This window comes from Camelina sativa, chromosome 16, assembly GCF_000633955.1.
Source record: "Camelina sativa cultivar DH55 chromosome 16, Cs, whole genome shotgun sequence".
NCBI classification, from domain to species: domain Eukaryota; kingdom Viridiplantae; phylum Streptophyta; class Magnoliopsida; order Brassicales; family Brassicaceae; genus Camelina; species Camelina sativa.
In genome coordinates this window covers 21556923-21570320 of record NC_025700.1, presented here as the reverse complement: position 1 = coordinate 21570320, position 13398 = coordinate 21556923, and the positions used below count along the sequence as shown (strand labels likewise).

Sequence of the window (13398 nt, the reverse complement as noted above, 5' to 3'; positions counted from 1 at the left end):
CCCCCCCCCAAATTATGTCATCTAGCCGGACTATAGTGTTAAAGTCACCTCCAATCAAGACTGGACCAGTAACACCCTGCAACACACTCTTAAGTTCAGCCCATAAACCGCACCTCCGCGACACAGTGGGAGCAGCATAAACCACCACAAGATGCAACACCTTTGTATCCTTCGTCACAATAGCATAAACAAACTGATCTGAAGATTTCTCAATAACCACCTCCCTAACTACTGACCTCCACAAAAGACAAATAACCCCACTCTGACCCGACGAATCAACCCGGAAAGCATTATCAAACCCCAGACCCTGACAAATTCGCTGTATATCTAAGGTAAGTTTTTTAAAATATTTTTTTGTTTATGTACTATTTTAATACTTATTTTGCTAATATACTTTTTTGTTAATTTTAGTGATTTAATATATAAACCGTGGTATATCGTACAATAATTTTTATTTACTACAATCTTAATTAAATCAGTTTGATTTGATATATTTTATATTGGTGTTGTTAAAACATTAAAATGTGGATTTAACCCGTACTGAAATATCATATTATTGATAGTTTATTTTTTAATATTATTAATTCAATCTTGTAATATCATATAACCTGTCATGTAATATAACTCGTTTGTGTAATTTTGAAAATTTAATCTGTTTAAATATTTATAATTTTAAACTTTTTATTAAGTTAAGATATATTAGTTATAAATTATAAACTTCTTAAAATTTTATAATTTACTATATACAGTAAATTTACTATATATGTATGATGAACACACACTTTATATATTAATTGAGTAATATATGTTTGTTTAAAAAAATTCAAATCACAATATATGCATGAAAAATACACCTTTTTATTAACTTTATGTATTATATGATGATTCACTACATTTAAATTTTAAAATCAAAAAGAGATGATAGGAGAATAATTTTTTTTAATCTGCAATAAATCTTCTAAATATCTATATTAATTATAGAATATTATATATATGGATATTTAAAAATATATTAATTGTGATTGGTTATAAGGATAGTAGAGAAAGTTAACTAAACTTGTTTAGATATGAATATAAACATTAAATAGTACAAGGTTTTACCCCGTGGTACACCATGGGTCTATTATTTTATTGATATGATATTGTAATAGTTTAGTGGTGCTTGTAGTCGACGGTGAATTGCATCTATATATATACTGTTAACGGTTGTATATAGGTTTTGTATAAACTCTTGATTCGCAAGTTGAGAATATACATTTTATGATTTGGTTAGTTATGATTTAGGAATGAATGATATGGCATATTCTTATTTTGATTCTCAATTGATATTATTGGATTAATAGTGTACATTTAAAGCTAATAAGAACTTAGCAAATATGTAATCGTTTATTAAACGAAAATTAGAGATTTCCTAAGATGTATTCATCTTGAATTAGTTGCTATATTATAGGGATGTGATTACAGAATTTGTGTTATCAATTCTTTTTGTCAAACTCAGCCCTAAAAATTTGGCATGTAAATTAGATCTTTCCTAAGATACAATGGGCATTAATTGACATTAATTGGATGTAAATAAGTACGCTATGGATTAAAAATCGCCCCAAAATATCCGGTAATTTTAAGGATGATCCGGATAATTGAATCGGTTATAATTTTAGTTAAAAATCTGACCCGGAGTTGGCAAAAGGCCAAAAAGTGATGGCACCTATTGTACTTTTAAAAATGTATTTCGATCTCTAAATGTGGATATACTTGTTTGGTTATAAATATCCTAAGAAAAAATTAAAAATATATATCCGTTTATAAAAATTCAAATCACATCATATGTTGAAAAAATCTAAAATTTTATTTACTTTATGTTTTAAAAAGTAATTAAAATAATTATTATAAGATTAAATAAAAGTGTAAGGAGAATTATATTTTAATCTAACATATTGATTTAAATTAGGTAGATAGTTTTTAAGAAATTAATATTATCAAATAAGGAAATGATTGTGTTTGGTTGTAAGGATTGTAAAGAATTTAATTGAGACTTGTTTGGATACAAAAATAAGAGAGAATGACACAAAAATGTATTTCAAAAATGTTAAGATATATTCAATGTAAAAACTTTTCAAAAAATATTTTTGAGCAAAAACTGTTGCAAAAATAAAAGTATAGATTGATTAGCAGAAAATAGTAATAATAATTTAAAAATATAATGATTGAAGTAATTATCAGATCTGTTAGTGAATCCGATTTTTTCAGGGAATTTGGAAAGTAGTTACACTTTTTTGGAGATGGAATATACGCTTCACCGTTATAAAAAGGCACAACTATGCTTAAACTCTAAATAAGTAATTATGAAATCACGTCTAGGTAATCTCAGGCTTTACAAGTTTGATGTGCCTTCTGAGTCTGATGTCGGAGTTATGATAATAAGCTATGGAAGTGTACACTTGAGTGAACGGTTTCAGTTGACGCGATGCACACGAAGAGGACGAGGAAGAGGTTCAAAAGCTGGATTGTCCAAATCATTCGTAGATTCCCTCAATTGGTCTTTCTCGGCGCAACATGAGTCCAACATAACTAAACAGATCTTCGATTATATTGTCTCCAATTTTTCGTTCAAGGATCTTGATATGGTACCTCCGGCGTGTCCTGCCCTCGTCATTCACCTTCAAATTATAAGGCTTAGTCAATATCAAGTCCATGAGAGTGACATCACAACTCTTGCTTTGTCCACATTGAGAACCAGAGATTCTGTCCTGAGCGATGAAGATGCAAGAGCAAGACTCGTACCAATTGTTGCACCAACGACTGAGATCGTAGATTGTTATCAAAGTCCGGAACTGTGTCATCTATGTGAAAAAGGGTATCCGAAAGAAGACGAGATTGTTCATAAAACAAAATGCAATCACATCTTTCACGCAACTTGTATCTCTCGTTACTTGTTGCACACTCCTCGATGCCCTGTTTGCTCCCTTGTATTGGAGAGTGGTTTGATAACCTGGTTTACAACCGGTTATCTTACAAACGTATATTCGATTCTTGTTCTGTTTTTACAATCTCTGTTATGTAACAAGCTCCGTAACAGAGGGATATAATTGTAGATACTCCTAGAATATTTGTTTCTGTTTGATCTTCATTGTATATATGTAAGACAACCTCAATGATGAATAAATATTGATATTCATCGGCATCTGTTTATTTTCATGGTATCAGAGCCTGAATAGTATCTCGATAAAAACTCTGTTTTTTGTTTGAACAACGACGAGATGGCTTCGAACACGACTCCGACTGATGCTACCCAAGCAACGAACCCGATCCCGACTGCTACTGTGGAGGTGAGAAGAACGATTTCACCTTATGATCTGACGTCATCTGACGTCATCTGACAATCCAGGAGCGGTAATCTCACATCCGTTGTTGAAGGGCACTAACTACGACGAGTGGGCTTGCGGGATGAGAACGGCTTTGACGTCTCGCAAGAAATTTGGGTTTCTAGATGGAACCATTGCAAGACCACAAGAAGGGTTACCGGATCTGGAGGACTGGTGGACAATACAGGCTCTTCTTGTTTCGTGGATGAGGATGACGATTGATCCAATGTTGCGCTCCACTATTTCTCATAGGGATGTCGGAAAATACTTGTGGGACTACTTGAAAAAGAGATTTGCTGTGATGAATGGGTCTCGAATCCAGCAAATCAAAGCTGAACTTGCTTGTTGAAGGCAAAGAGGACTTGCGATAGAGGCGTACTACGGCAAACTCAATCGGATTTGGGACAGCCTCGCCGCTTATCGACCTAACACTCGTGTAAGTGTGGTTTGTGCACTTGCGATCTTGGTGCTGCACAGGAAGCAGATCGTGAAGAGGACAAGGTCCATCAATTCCTATGCGGTCTTGATGATCACTTCAGAGTTGTGCGTTCAAGTCTTGTAGCTAGAGTTCCTGTGCAACCAATGGAGGAAGTTTACAACATTGTGAGACAGGAAGAAGACCTTCATGTCAGTAGTGAAGAGAGACCAGAAGTGGTATCTTTTGCAGTGAACACTAAACCAAGGTTTCGACTTGATGACAAGGGTGTGGTATGCAAGCTGTGTAATCGATCTGGTCATGCTGCAGACAGTTGTTTCGCTGTCATCGGCTACCCTGAATGGTGGGGGGATCGTCCTAAGAGCAGATCACTTCAAGGAAAAGGTCGTGGAGGTGCTAGTTCCAGTGGAGGTAGAGGCAGAGGACAATCGATCACTTATGCGAACCGAGTGGTTGTTCCTGTTATTGAACAGCCCAATGTCGAACAAGTGAACCATGTCATAACTGATCAAGATCGAGATGGTGTAAATGGATTGAGTGACCAGCAATGGCGTCAACTAAAAAGCATTCTCAATGCAAGCAAGGAGAACACCACCGAAAAAGCTACTGGTATGTCTTCTTTTACTTCTTGGATTATGGATTCAGGGGCTTCTCATCATTTGACTGGACGATTTGAGAGTTTGTCAAATGTAAGACGCATGCCTCCAGTGTTGATAATTATGGCTGATGGTAGAGAACAAGTAGCACTTAAAGAAGGAACTATTCGACTAGGATCAAACCTTGTTTTGAAATCAGTTTATTATGTGGAAACATTACAATCGGATTTGATATCAGTTGCTCAGCTCATGGATGAGAATAGGTGTGTAGTTCAGCTAGCTGACACATTTCTTGTGGTCCAGGACCGAGCTTCGAGGATGGTGATTGGAGCTGGTAATCGAGTAGGAGGAACATTTCATTTTCGAAGTACGGAGACTGTTGCTGCTGTAACAACTAGTGAGGAGAAGTCGTATGAGTTGTGGCACAATAGGATGGGTCATCCGACTGCGAAAATAGTGGGACTGCTCCCTTGTTTTTCTAGTTCCATTTCTGTTTCAAGTTTGAATAAGGCGTGTGAAGTTTGTCTCCGCGCAAAACAGACCAGAGATTGTTTTCCCATAAGCATGAATAAAACTTCTTTTATTTTTGAGTTAATTCATGTAGACTTATGGGGACCTTACTGTGTTCCTTCACATAATGGTGCTCGTTATTTTCTTACCATTGTCGATGACTTCTCAAGGGGAGTCTGGTTGTATCTTATGAATGACAAAGGCGAAGCTACTAGTTGCTTAAGAGACTTTTTTGCTCTCACAGAAAGACAATTTAATACGCGCATAAAGAAAGTTCGAAGTGATAACGGGTCGGAGTTCTTATCACTAACTTCGTTCTTTGAGAAACAGGGTGTAATGCATGAGACATCATGTGTAGGAACACCTCAACAGAACGGTCGTGTTGAGAGAAAACACAGACACATTCTTAATGTGGCAAGGGCTTTGCGGTTTCAGGCGAATTTACCATTGGAGTTTTGGGGAGAATGCGTTCTAACAGCTGCCTATCTAATAAATCGAACCCCGAGTTCTGTTCTGGGTAATGTTACTCCGTTTGAGAAGCTGTACAACAAGGTTCCTTCGTTTGATCATCTAAGAGTATTTGGAAGTCTTTGCTTTGCTCATAATCTCACTCGGGGTGGTGATAAATTTGCCTCCAGAAGCCGTCGTTGTGCCTTTGTGGGGTATCCGTACGACAAGAAAGGTTGGAGAGTTTTCGATTTGGAAACACGCGAATTCTTTGTTTCACGCGATGTGGTGTTTAATGAGTCCAAATTTCCTTTTTCACCGGAAACTTCATTGCCTCTGATTGATGACGATGAAGATGGTCAAGTGTTATGGGCTCCAATTTCGGAAGGTTATGTGGCTGATGATATTGGCCTTTCGGCCCCAGTTTGCATGGTTACACAGGATCCACCGATTGCTTCTACAGTTCCTGTGCGTAACAATATTGGGCCTTCTCTCTCGGCCCAGGAAGATACATTGAATCCAATTGACACAAATACTGGTCGAAGTCAACCGGAGTCGTCTTCTCCGATAGAAAACCCTACGCAGAAACAGTTGCAAGTAGAAGAACAGCAACTTGGGAAAGGTCGTCAAACCAAGACACAATCAGTGAAATTAAAAGACTATATAGTGGCAAAGGGATCTCACAATCAGAAAGAGGCTTGTAATAGTGTGCATCCGATACACAAGCAAGACACTACTCGACGTTTTTCGCAAACCCATGTTGCTTATGTAGCTGCGGTTATATCTACGGTGGAACCAAAGTCGTTTAAGCAAGCTATGGAGGATGATAAATGGAGAAATGCTGTGGGTTCTGAATATAGAGCTTTACAAGATTTACACACTTGGGAAGTTGTGGATCTGCCTGAAGGAAAACGGGCAATTGGTAGTCATTGGGTGTTCAAGGTGAAGTTTCAATCAGATGGCACGATTGAGAGATATAAAGCGCACCTTGTGGCCATGGGCAATCGACAAATCGAGGGTGAGGATTATGGTGAGACTTTTTCTCCTGTCGCCAAAATGGGAACGGTACGTCTTTTTCTTGATATTGTATCTAAAAATGGTTGGGTAGTACATCAGATGGATGTACACAACGCTTTTTTACATGGGGATTTAAAGGAGGAAGTATACATGCGATTGCCCCCAGGTTATCAGTTAGAAGATAAAAACAAGGTTTGTAGGTTGCGCAAATCGTTGTATGGATTGAAACAAGCTCCCGTTGCTGGTTTGCAAAGTTAACAAAGGTTTTGCTAGAGTATGGTTTCGAACAGGCATTGGGTGATTACTCACTGTTCACATTTGAAAAAGGAACCGTTCGCTTGCATATCTTACTCTATGTTGATGATCTCATAATCACAGGAAGTTGTGAGAGGGCTACGAAGGAATTCAAAGAGTACTTAGCAACTTGTTTTTCGAATGAAAGATTTGGGGCCACTACGGTATTTCTTGGGTATAGAGGTGGCGCGAAATGCATCAGATATTTATCTTTGCCAAAGAAAGTACACTCTTGATATACTCGCCGAAACAGGTTTGCTGGGCTGTAAACCAGTTGAGTTTCCACTTGAGCAGAATCACAAGTTACAGTTCTCGGACTCTGCTTTGTTAGTGGATCCTACACCATATCGAAGATTGCTTGGGAGGTTGATATATTTGGGAGTCACTAGACCGGATTTGGCATACTCGGTTTATGTTCTGGCTCAGTTTATGAAGGAGCCACGTGGGGATCATTGGAATGCAGCTATTCGGGTGGTAAAGTATTTGAAAATGGATCCTGGGCAGGGTAACTTGTTACGATCAAACAAGAATTATCAAATCAGAGGCTGGTGTGATTATGACTGGTCTCGTTGTCCTCTTTCTCGACGATCGGTAATAGGGTATTTTGTCCAGTTTGGTGATTCCCCGGTGTCTTGGAAAGCTCGAAAACAAAAGACAGTAAGTCGTTCCTCTGCTGAGGCGGAATACCGGGCTATGGCGGACTTGGTTCAGGAGTTGATATGGCTGAAGAGAATGTTGGGAACGTTGGGTATTAAACATGTCCAACCGATGAATGTGTATTGTGATAGCAAATCTGCTATTCACATAGCAACGAATCCAATGTTTCATGAGAGAACGAAGCACATAGAGAATAATTGTCACTTTATTCGGGATGAGGTGGTCAGAAGAAATATTCGTTTGAAGCATGTGGATACAACAATGCAACTAGCAGACATTCTAACAAAACCGATAGAAAGAGATGGTTTCTGGAATTTCAGGTCCAAGCTGGGTATACAAAACTTGTATGCTCCAGTTTGAGGGGAGGTATTGGAGAGTGGTTTTATAACCTGGTTTACAACCGGTTATCTTACAAACGTATATTCGATTCTTGTTCTGTTTTTACAATCTCTGTTATGTAACAAGCTCCGTAACAGAGGGAGATAGTTGTAGATACTCCTAGAATATTTGTTTCTGTTTGATCTTCATTGTATATATGTAAGACAACGTCAATGATGAATAAACATTGATATTCATCGGCATCTGTTTATTTTCACCTTGAGTTGCCACCTGTCGACATGCGGAGTCTTCTCTTCTTCTAAGACAATTTATCTACTATATGTCCAAGACAATATTCGATTGAATTCGTCTATCCAAGTTTTTNTTCCTTTTTTTTTTTTTTTTTTTTTTTTATCAAAAACAAGTGTGATGAAACAAAACCAAGTCCTTCACTAGCATGGTTTATTATGATGAAGACCACCGTATTTAGTATTTACTTCTGATTTCCACACGATGGTTTATTATTTTCCTTCACTTTTCATTTGTAATGGACCTTTTTTTTTTTTGTGGTTACGCAGCTGTCAACACATTAAATTTTGCAGCCATCATTCATCATTGTACAAATTAAGCCTCACTTTGTCGCATAACCAGGCAAGTCCTGCATATTGTGTCAATCGTTTAGGAGGTTAATAAACGAAAATCAATAAACATGTTTTAAACATAAACAACCCAAATTTAGGTTGTTTTATTAGTATAGATTATATATTGGATTTAGAAGAAGAAAAACGTTTATACTAAACGGTATATTGTGTTAAATTGGGCCTAATTGTTTCGAATAAGGTCTGATATGTGTTAAGCCCATATGATGCTAAGATCCTACAAACCGCACATCACGGCGTGCGACGTGAGTGATGCGGTCGACGAAATGACATGCATTCTTCTGCCTAACCATCTTTGACGGTTCATTTATATATTTTTGTGGAATGTATCTAAATTTTCAATATAAAATGCCTTTTTGACAATTCGTTTCCGAAGACATTCGTTTAAAATCTCTTTGTTACTTAAAAAAGAAAAATAATACTAGAAAAAATAATAATAATGCCATCATTGATCTCTACTCTTTGGGGTAATATGGTTCATGTACAATACATACAATCAATTCCTTTTAAGTCAAATGTAATGAAAAAATAGTTTAAGTGAATATTAATTTCAAACGTAAATGGTACTTTAGGACCCAGGATTTTTTGTTTTGTTTTTGTAATAGAATAATTAGTTGGATATAATATGAAGATTTATTTAAGTATAGTTTCCACACAAATTCGAATATGCCAAATAATTTATATTATTTTTTTGGTTCCAAAGGAGTAATTTGTTTTGTTTTTTATTATTTAAATTAATTACTTGGCATATTCGACGGTGTGAAAAACATTAAAATGAATTAATAAAAGTCAAAAAAGTGTAATAAAAAGTTTTTTTTTATTATTTTGGTCTCTTCCCATGAAATGTTCTTGATTGTGTCTCTTCTCTCTCTCCCTTTAAATCTGCAAATCTTCTTTTCTGATCTTACTCTCTCTCTCTTGTGTCATCGTCTCCACGATGAAGCACAAAGTCTCCAAGAGAGTAATATCTCTGAAATGGGTTCCGTTTCTCTGCATCTCTTTCTACGCTCTCGGAGCAATCTTCACCTCCAGGTTCTCAAAGTTTCCTTCTTTTATCTTTCTTTCCTTCTCTACTAGTAATCTTCAGACTTTGTTTATACTTCTTCTTGTTCTGCCTTTTTTCTTTGTTTCTGTTTGGGTTTTGTCTTAATGGGGTTTGTTTCAATTTGTGGATTTTTTTTTTTCAGGTCATGGGAGCCGTCTTCAGATTCCGGAAGTCAGCTAATCTCACAGCACCGTCGTGATCATGAACTTCAGATTGTGTCAGACGATTGTGCTCATAATATTAAAGTATGCTTCTTTATTCTATTTAGTCTGTTAAATCAGTGGTCGTTGAAACCAAGAGTTACACTTGATAGATTATAAGGGAATCTGACTGTGGTAGCTCTGATTTTAATGATAATAAATTCATTAGTTTTTTCAAGTGTCTAATCGAATGATTTTAGCTCTAAATTTTTGAAGATAGCTTGCGATGATTGATTGTGTTTGTACTTTGCTTCAAAAAGATTTGGTTTTCATTCGTCTTATGTTTCGTCATCTGATCTAAAATGCAGAAAGCTACACAAGAAAAAGATGTGATTAATGAAGTTTTGAGAACTCATGAGGCTATAAAGTGAGTGAGCACATTGAGTTACACTTGTAAAGCAATTTGCTTTCTCTCTTTATTACGTTATAGCTTTTCTCTCCATGTCTTTGGAGGGTTGACAGGTCGTTGGATAAGTCAGTTTCTACGCTTCAGATGGAGTTGTCTTCTACAAGGAGCTCTCAAGAGAAGGTTGATGGCTCAGAAACAACCAATTCTTTAACGGGAGCAAACCCGAGGAAGAAAGTGTTCATGGTAATGGGAGTTAACACTGCATTTAGCAGTAGAAGACGGCGTGATTCTGTCAGAGAAACGTGGATGCCTCAAGGTGAAGTTCTAAACTTATTAATGCTACTCATTTTAATCTTTATACTTTTTTCATACTTACCTGTGTATTGTTCACAGGGGAGAAGCTTGAAAAATTGGGACAAGATAAAGGGATTGTAATCAAGTTCATGATTGGACACAGGTGAAGCTGCTTCTCTTTTTCTATAAGAAGTTACTATATTTGAGGAAGGTCATGTATCTTAGATTTGGATTGAGTTTGACTCTCAAGTGTATACAATTGTGTTGCCAGTGCGACGTCAAATAGTATATTGGATAGAGCTATTGATTCAGAAGATGCTCAACACAAAGACTTCCTTAGGCTGGTGAGACAACTCTAGATCTCTTAAGAAAGCATTACAACTTTTCACTCTTTCATTCTCGTTAAAATTCTTATTGGTTGTGCAGGAGCATATTGAAGGATATCACGAACTCTCAGCAAAAACCAAGATATTCTTTTCCACTGCAGTAGCGAAATGGGATGCGGAGTTCTATATCAAGGTTGATGATGATGTTCATGTCAATCTCGGTATAACAAAAACCTGCTTCTACTTTTTTCCTATTTCTGTTTATCTCTCTAAATGGCAGCATTGAAAAAGGTTATAAACTTTGCCTTTCAGGTATGCTGGCTTCCACACTTGCCCGTCACCGCTCAAAACCGAGGGTCTATATTGGGTGTATGAAATCAGGGCCTGTTCTTGCTCAAAAGTAATTCCATTTGCATGAGTACAGCTACAAATCTTTCTGGCGTTACTGTTATAGAGTGTTGTTGTTAAAAATAATTTATTCAATTGTTTCAGGACAGTGAAGTACCATGAGCCTGAGTATTGGAAATTTGGAGAGGACGGTAACAAATACTTTCGACATGCTACAGGACAGATCTATGCCATCTCGAAGGATCTTGCCAAATACATATCCGTCAACCAGTACGTAATTCAACATCCTTATCATAATGAGTATTTCAGCTTCAGTACCAATCATATGTTCGTTCTGAAAAGTTTGAACTTTAGGCCAATATTGCATAAATACGCAAATGAAGATGTGTCTTTGGGGTCTTGGTTTATTGGCCTTGAGGTTGAACATATTGATGACCGCAACTTCTGTTGTGGGACTCCTCCAGGTAAAGCTCATTACACAAATAGATTTAAGTATCCTCCCCTTATCTCTCTTGTTTCATTGGATTTACATTCTCATTGATGGTTATGTTCTATTGGATTTACATTCTCACAGATTGTAGATGGAAGGCAGAGGCGGGCGATGTGTGTGTGGCCTCATTCGAATGGAGCTGCAGTGGGATCTGCAAGTCTGTAGAGAGAATGAAGATAGTCCACGAAGTGTGTAGTGAAGGAGAAGGAGCTGTTTGGAATACACTTCTCTAGAAGATATTTCAGTTCTCAATCAGCTAAGTTGAGGTAATACTAAAAAAGATCTACTCACAAGTTTGACAGAGTGATACAAGAGAGAGAGAAAGAGAGATGGCAAATTTTGTATAGGACCAAAGGTATACAAATATCATACTGAAGAAATATTTAGTTGTTGTGAAACAGTTGATGCTTATTAAAGTTATTGGCTTTGTTGTTTCTTCTACTCGTGTTAATGTAATCATGAACAAAAGGCCAAATGAGAGCTTTTGACGTGTTAAGAAAACGCATAACTAAAAGAATTTCCAGACAACTATTATTCCCTTGGTCAGATTTTAGACACACTTGATGAATATATACACTTATGCAACCCCTTTTTCCGCTCCTTTATACAAACAGAATTACACGTGACCGATCCTTCTTTATATGGTAATAGGGAGCTTTTTTCTCACTTCCCTTAATCCAATCTGAAGCCTCTTTTCTATAGAGAATTAGAGATGTTACCCTCAAATCTCACATTGCCATAGGCACAGTTTGTATCAGTACCCAAAAGCTTCACAATGCCCTTTTAACTGTATTTTAGCCGAGTCTCAGTTGCAGCCTCAGCTTTTTTGTAGCAATACCATCGGTTCTTTTTGCTTCAAGCCAGTTGGTGAATCCTGGTTAGGGCGCAGAAGGTGATGTCCACCAATGGCCACTATCTAACTAGGGTAAGAGCTATGGGCGCATATTGTGTTCTCAGCTTTACCCGTCTTTGCCTGACTGATCACCTGAAGATGTCTTCTGGTTCGCTGGCTTGTCAGATGAAGCTGCCCTCTGGTTTCCCGGCTTGTCTTCCTGAAAGCAATCAACAGGAATATAAAAGTAACCCTTTGGGAGCCGTCGGTTCTTGAAAGAAGCTTCATCTGATGTCATCACCAGCTCTTTTGCAAATGTTTCTACATGCTGCTATTATCAGTTATCAAGACAAATAAGTATAAGACCCTATGAATGTGCGGAGTTGAGCAGAAAGAGTCGCACTTAACAACAATCCATGTAACTTACGACAAAGTGAATCTTCTCACCTTCTTAGGCTTTGACCCTTTATCTCCATCCTCTGAAACACTAGGTGAGACTATACAATGTTTTCGGGGAACGGTTTTCCCAGAAAATATCTGTCTTTCGGTTGGCTTACGGGAAAACCGACTCTTGGAAGTAGCACTGTCATCGGTTTTCTGATCGGTGTCCATTAACATGGGACCTTTGCCACGGCGCTTAACAGAGACTGTGCTGTCAATGGTGATATCATCTGACCTCTGTATTGCTTCACTGCCAGATATATTACTATCAGGATGACCTTTTACTGATGTTGTAGCTGAGTCCGACGAAACTTCTGGAGGAGAAAATGGATTACGTACATGTAATGAACGTGCAGCGTGATCCCTTTTGGCAGCAAGTATTTCATGCGAAGAAATAGCCAACTCTCGCTGCAAATATACGAGACCAGTAAAGGTCAAGCGCCCATGTCTTTAGTTTCAACGAAAGGAAGAGTTTGGGTTTAGGCTTTAGCTTGACATACCTTTAATTTCTCCCTCTTGACTATCCGCTCACACAGAAGGCGTAACCTCTCAAGTTCAACCTGGAGGAGGTTCAGCAAATTCCAAGAATTAAAAATAGTTTGATAATAGATAGGAAGGAATACGCGTAACAGAGCTAAAAGCTCCTACCCTATAATGCTTGAGACTTTTTAGCTCCTCTGCCCCATGTTTCTGAGAATCGGCCTGCAAACAGAGTCAGACAAATATAAGCAAACTTATGATGCAAGTAGGCCATAATAAAGATGGCGAAGAGAGAAG

At 37.5% G+C, this 13398-nt stretch overlaps 3 protein-coding genes across 7 annotated transcripts in view; 2 read left to right on the top strand and 1 right to left on the bottom strand.

The window, feature by feature from the left end:
* Positions 2343-7960, top strand: LOC104753899 (E3 ubiquitin-protein ligase RNF181-like). The gene is made up of 4 exons (XM_010476083.1): positions 2343-2635; positions 2753-2966; positions 3951-3953; positions 7922-7960. Exons 1-4 carry the CDS (start codon positions 2343-2345, stop codon positions 7958-7960), a joined length of 549 nt encoding a protein of 182 aa, XP_010474385.1.
* Positions 9138-11784, top strand: LOC104751677 (beta-1,3-galactosyltransferase 7). 5 transcript variants are annotated; one of them, XM_010473677.2, is made up of 11 exons: positions 9140-9328; positions 9484-9586; positions 9850-9908; positions 9995-10206; positions 10284-10347; positions 10456-10528; positions 10611-10731; positions 10823-10910; positions 11003-11128; positions 11201-11322; positions 11433-11784. In XM_010473677.2, exons 1-11 carry the CDS (start codon positions 9234-9236, stop codon positions 11579-11581), a joined length of 1212 nt encoding a protein of 403 aa, XP_010471979.1. In that variant the 5' UTR covers positions 9140-9233; the 3' UTR covers positions 11582-11784. The 5 variants fall into 5 exon arrangements, with proteins under 5 accessions (XP_010471977.1, XP_010471979.1, XP_010471978.1 ...); XM_010473678.2 differs by having other exon boundaries at positions 9141-9328; positions 11213-11322; XM_010473679.2 differs by having other exon boundaries at positions 9142-9328; positions 10004-10206; positions 11213-11322.
* The window catches only part of LOC104751678, a gene marked incomplete in the record, with an annotated part of 6898 nt that continues 5340 nt past the window's right edge, over positions 11841-13398 (bottom strand). Inside the window, 4 exon segments of the mRNA XM_019238297.1 lie at positions 11841-12511; positions 12628-13029; positions 13122-13181; positions 13270-13323. Of these exon segments, the coding sequence (XP_019093842.1) occupies positions 12308-12511; positions 12628-13029; positions 13122-13181; positions 13270-13323 (720 nt within the window).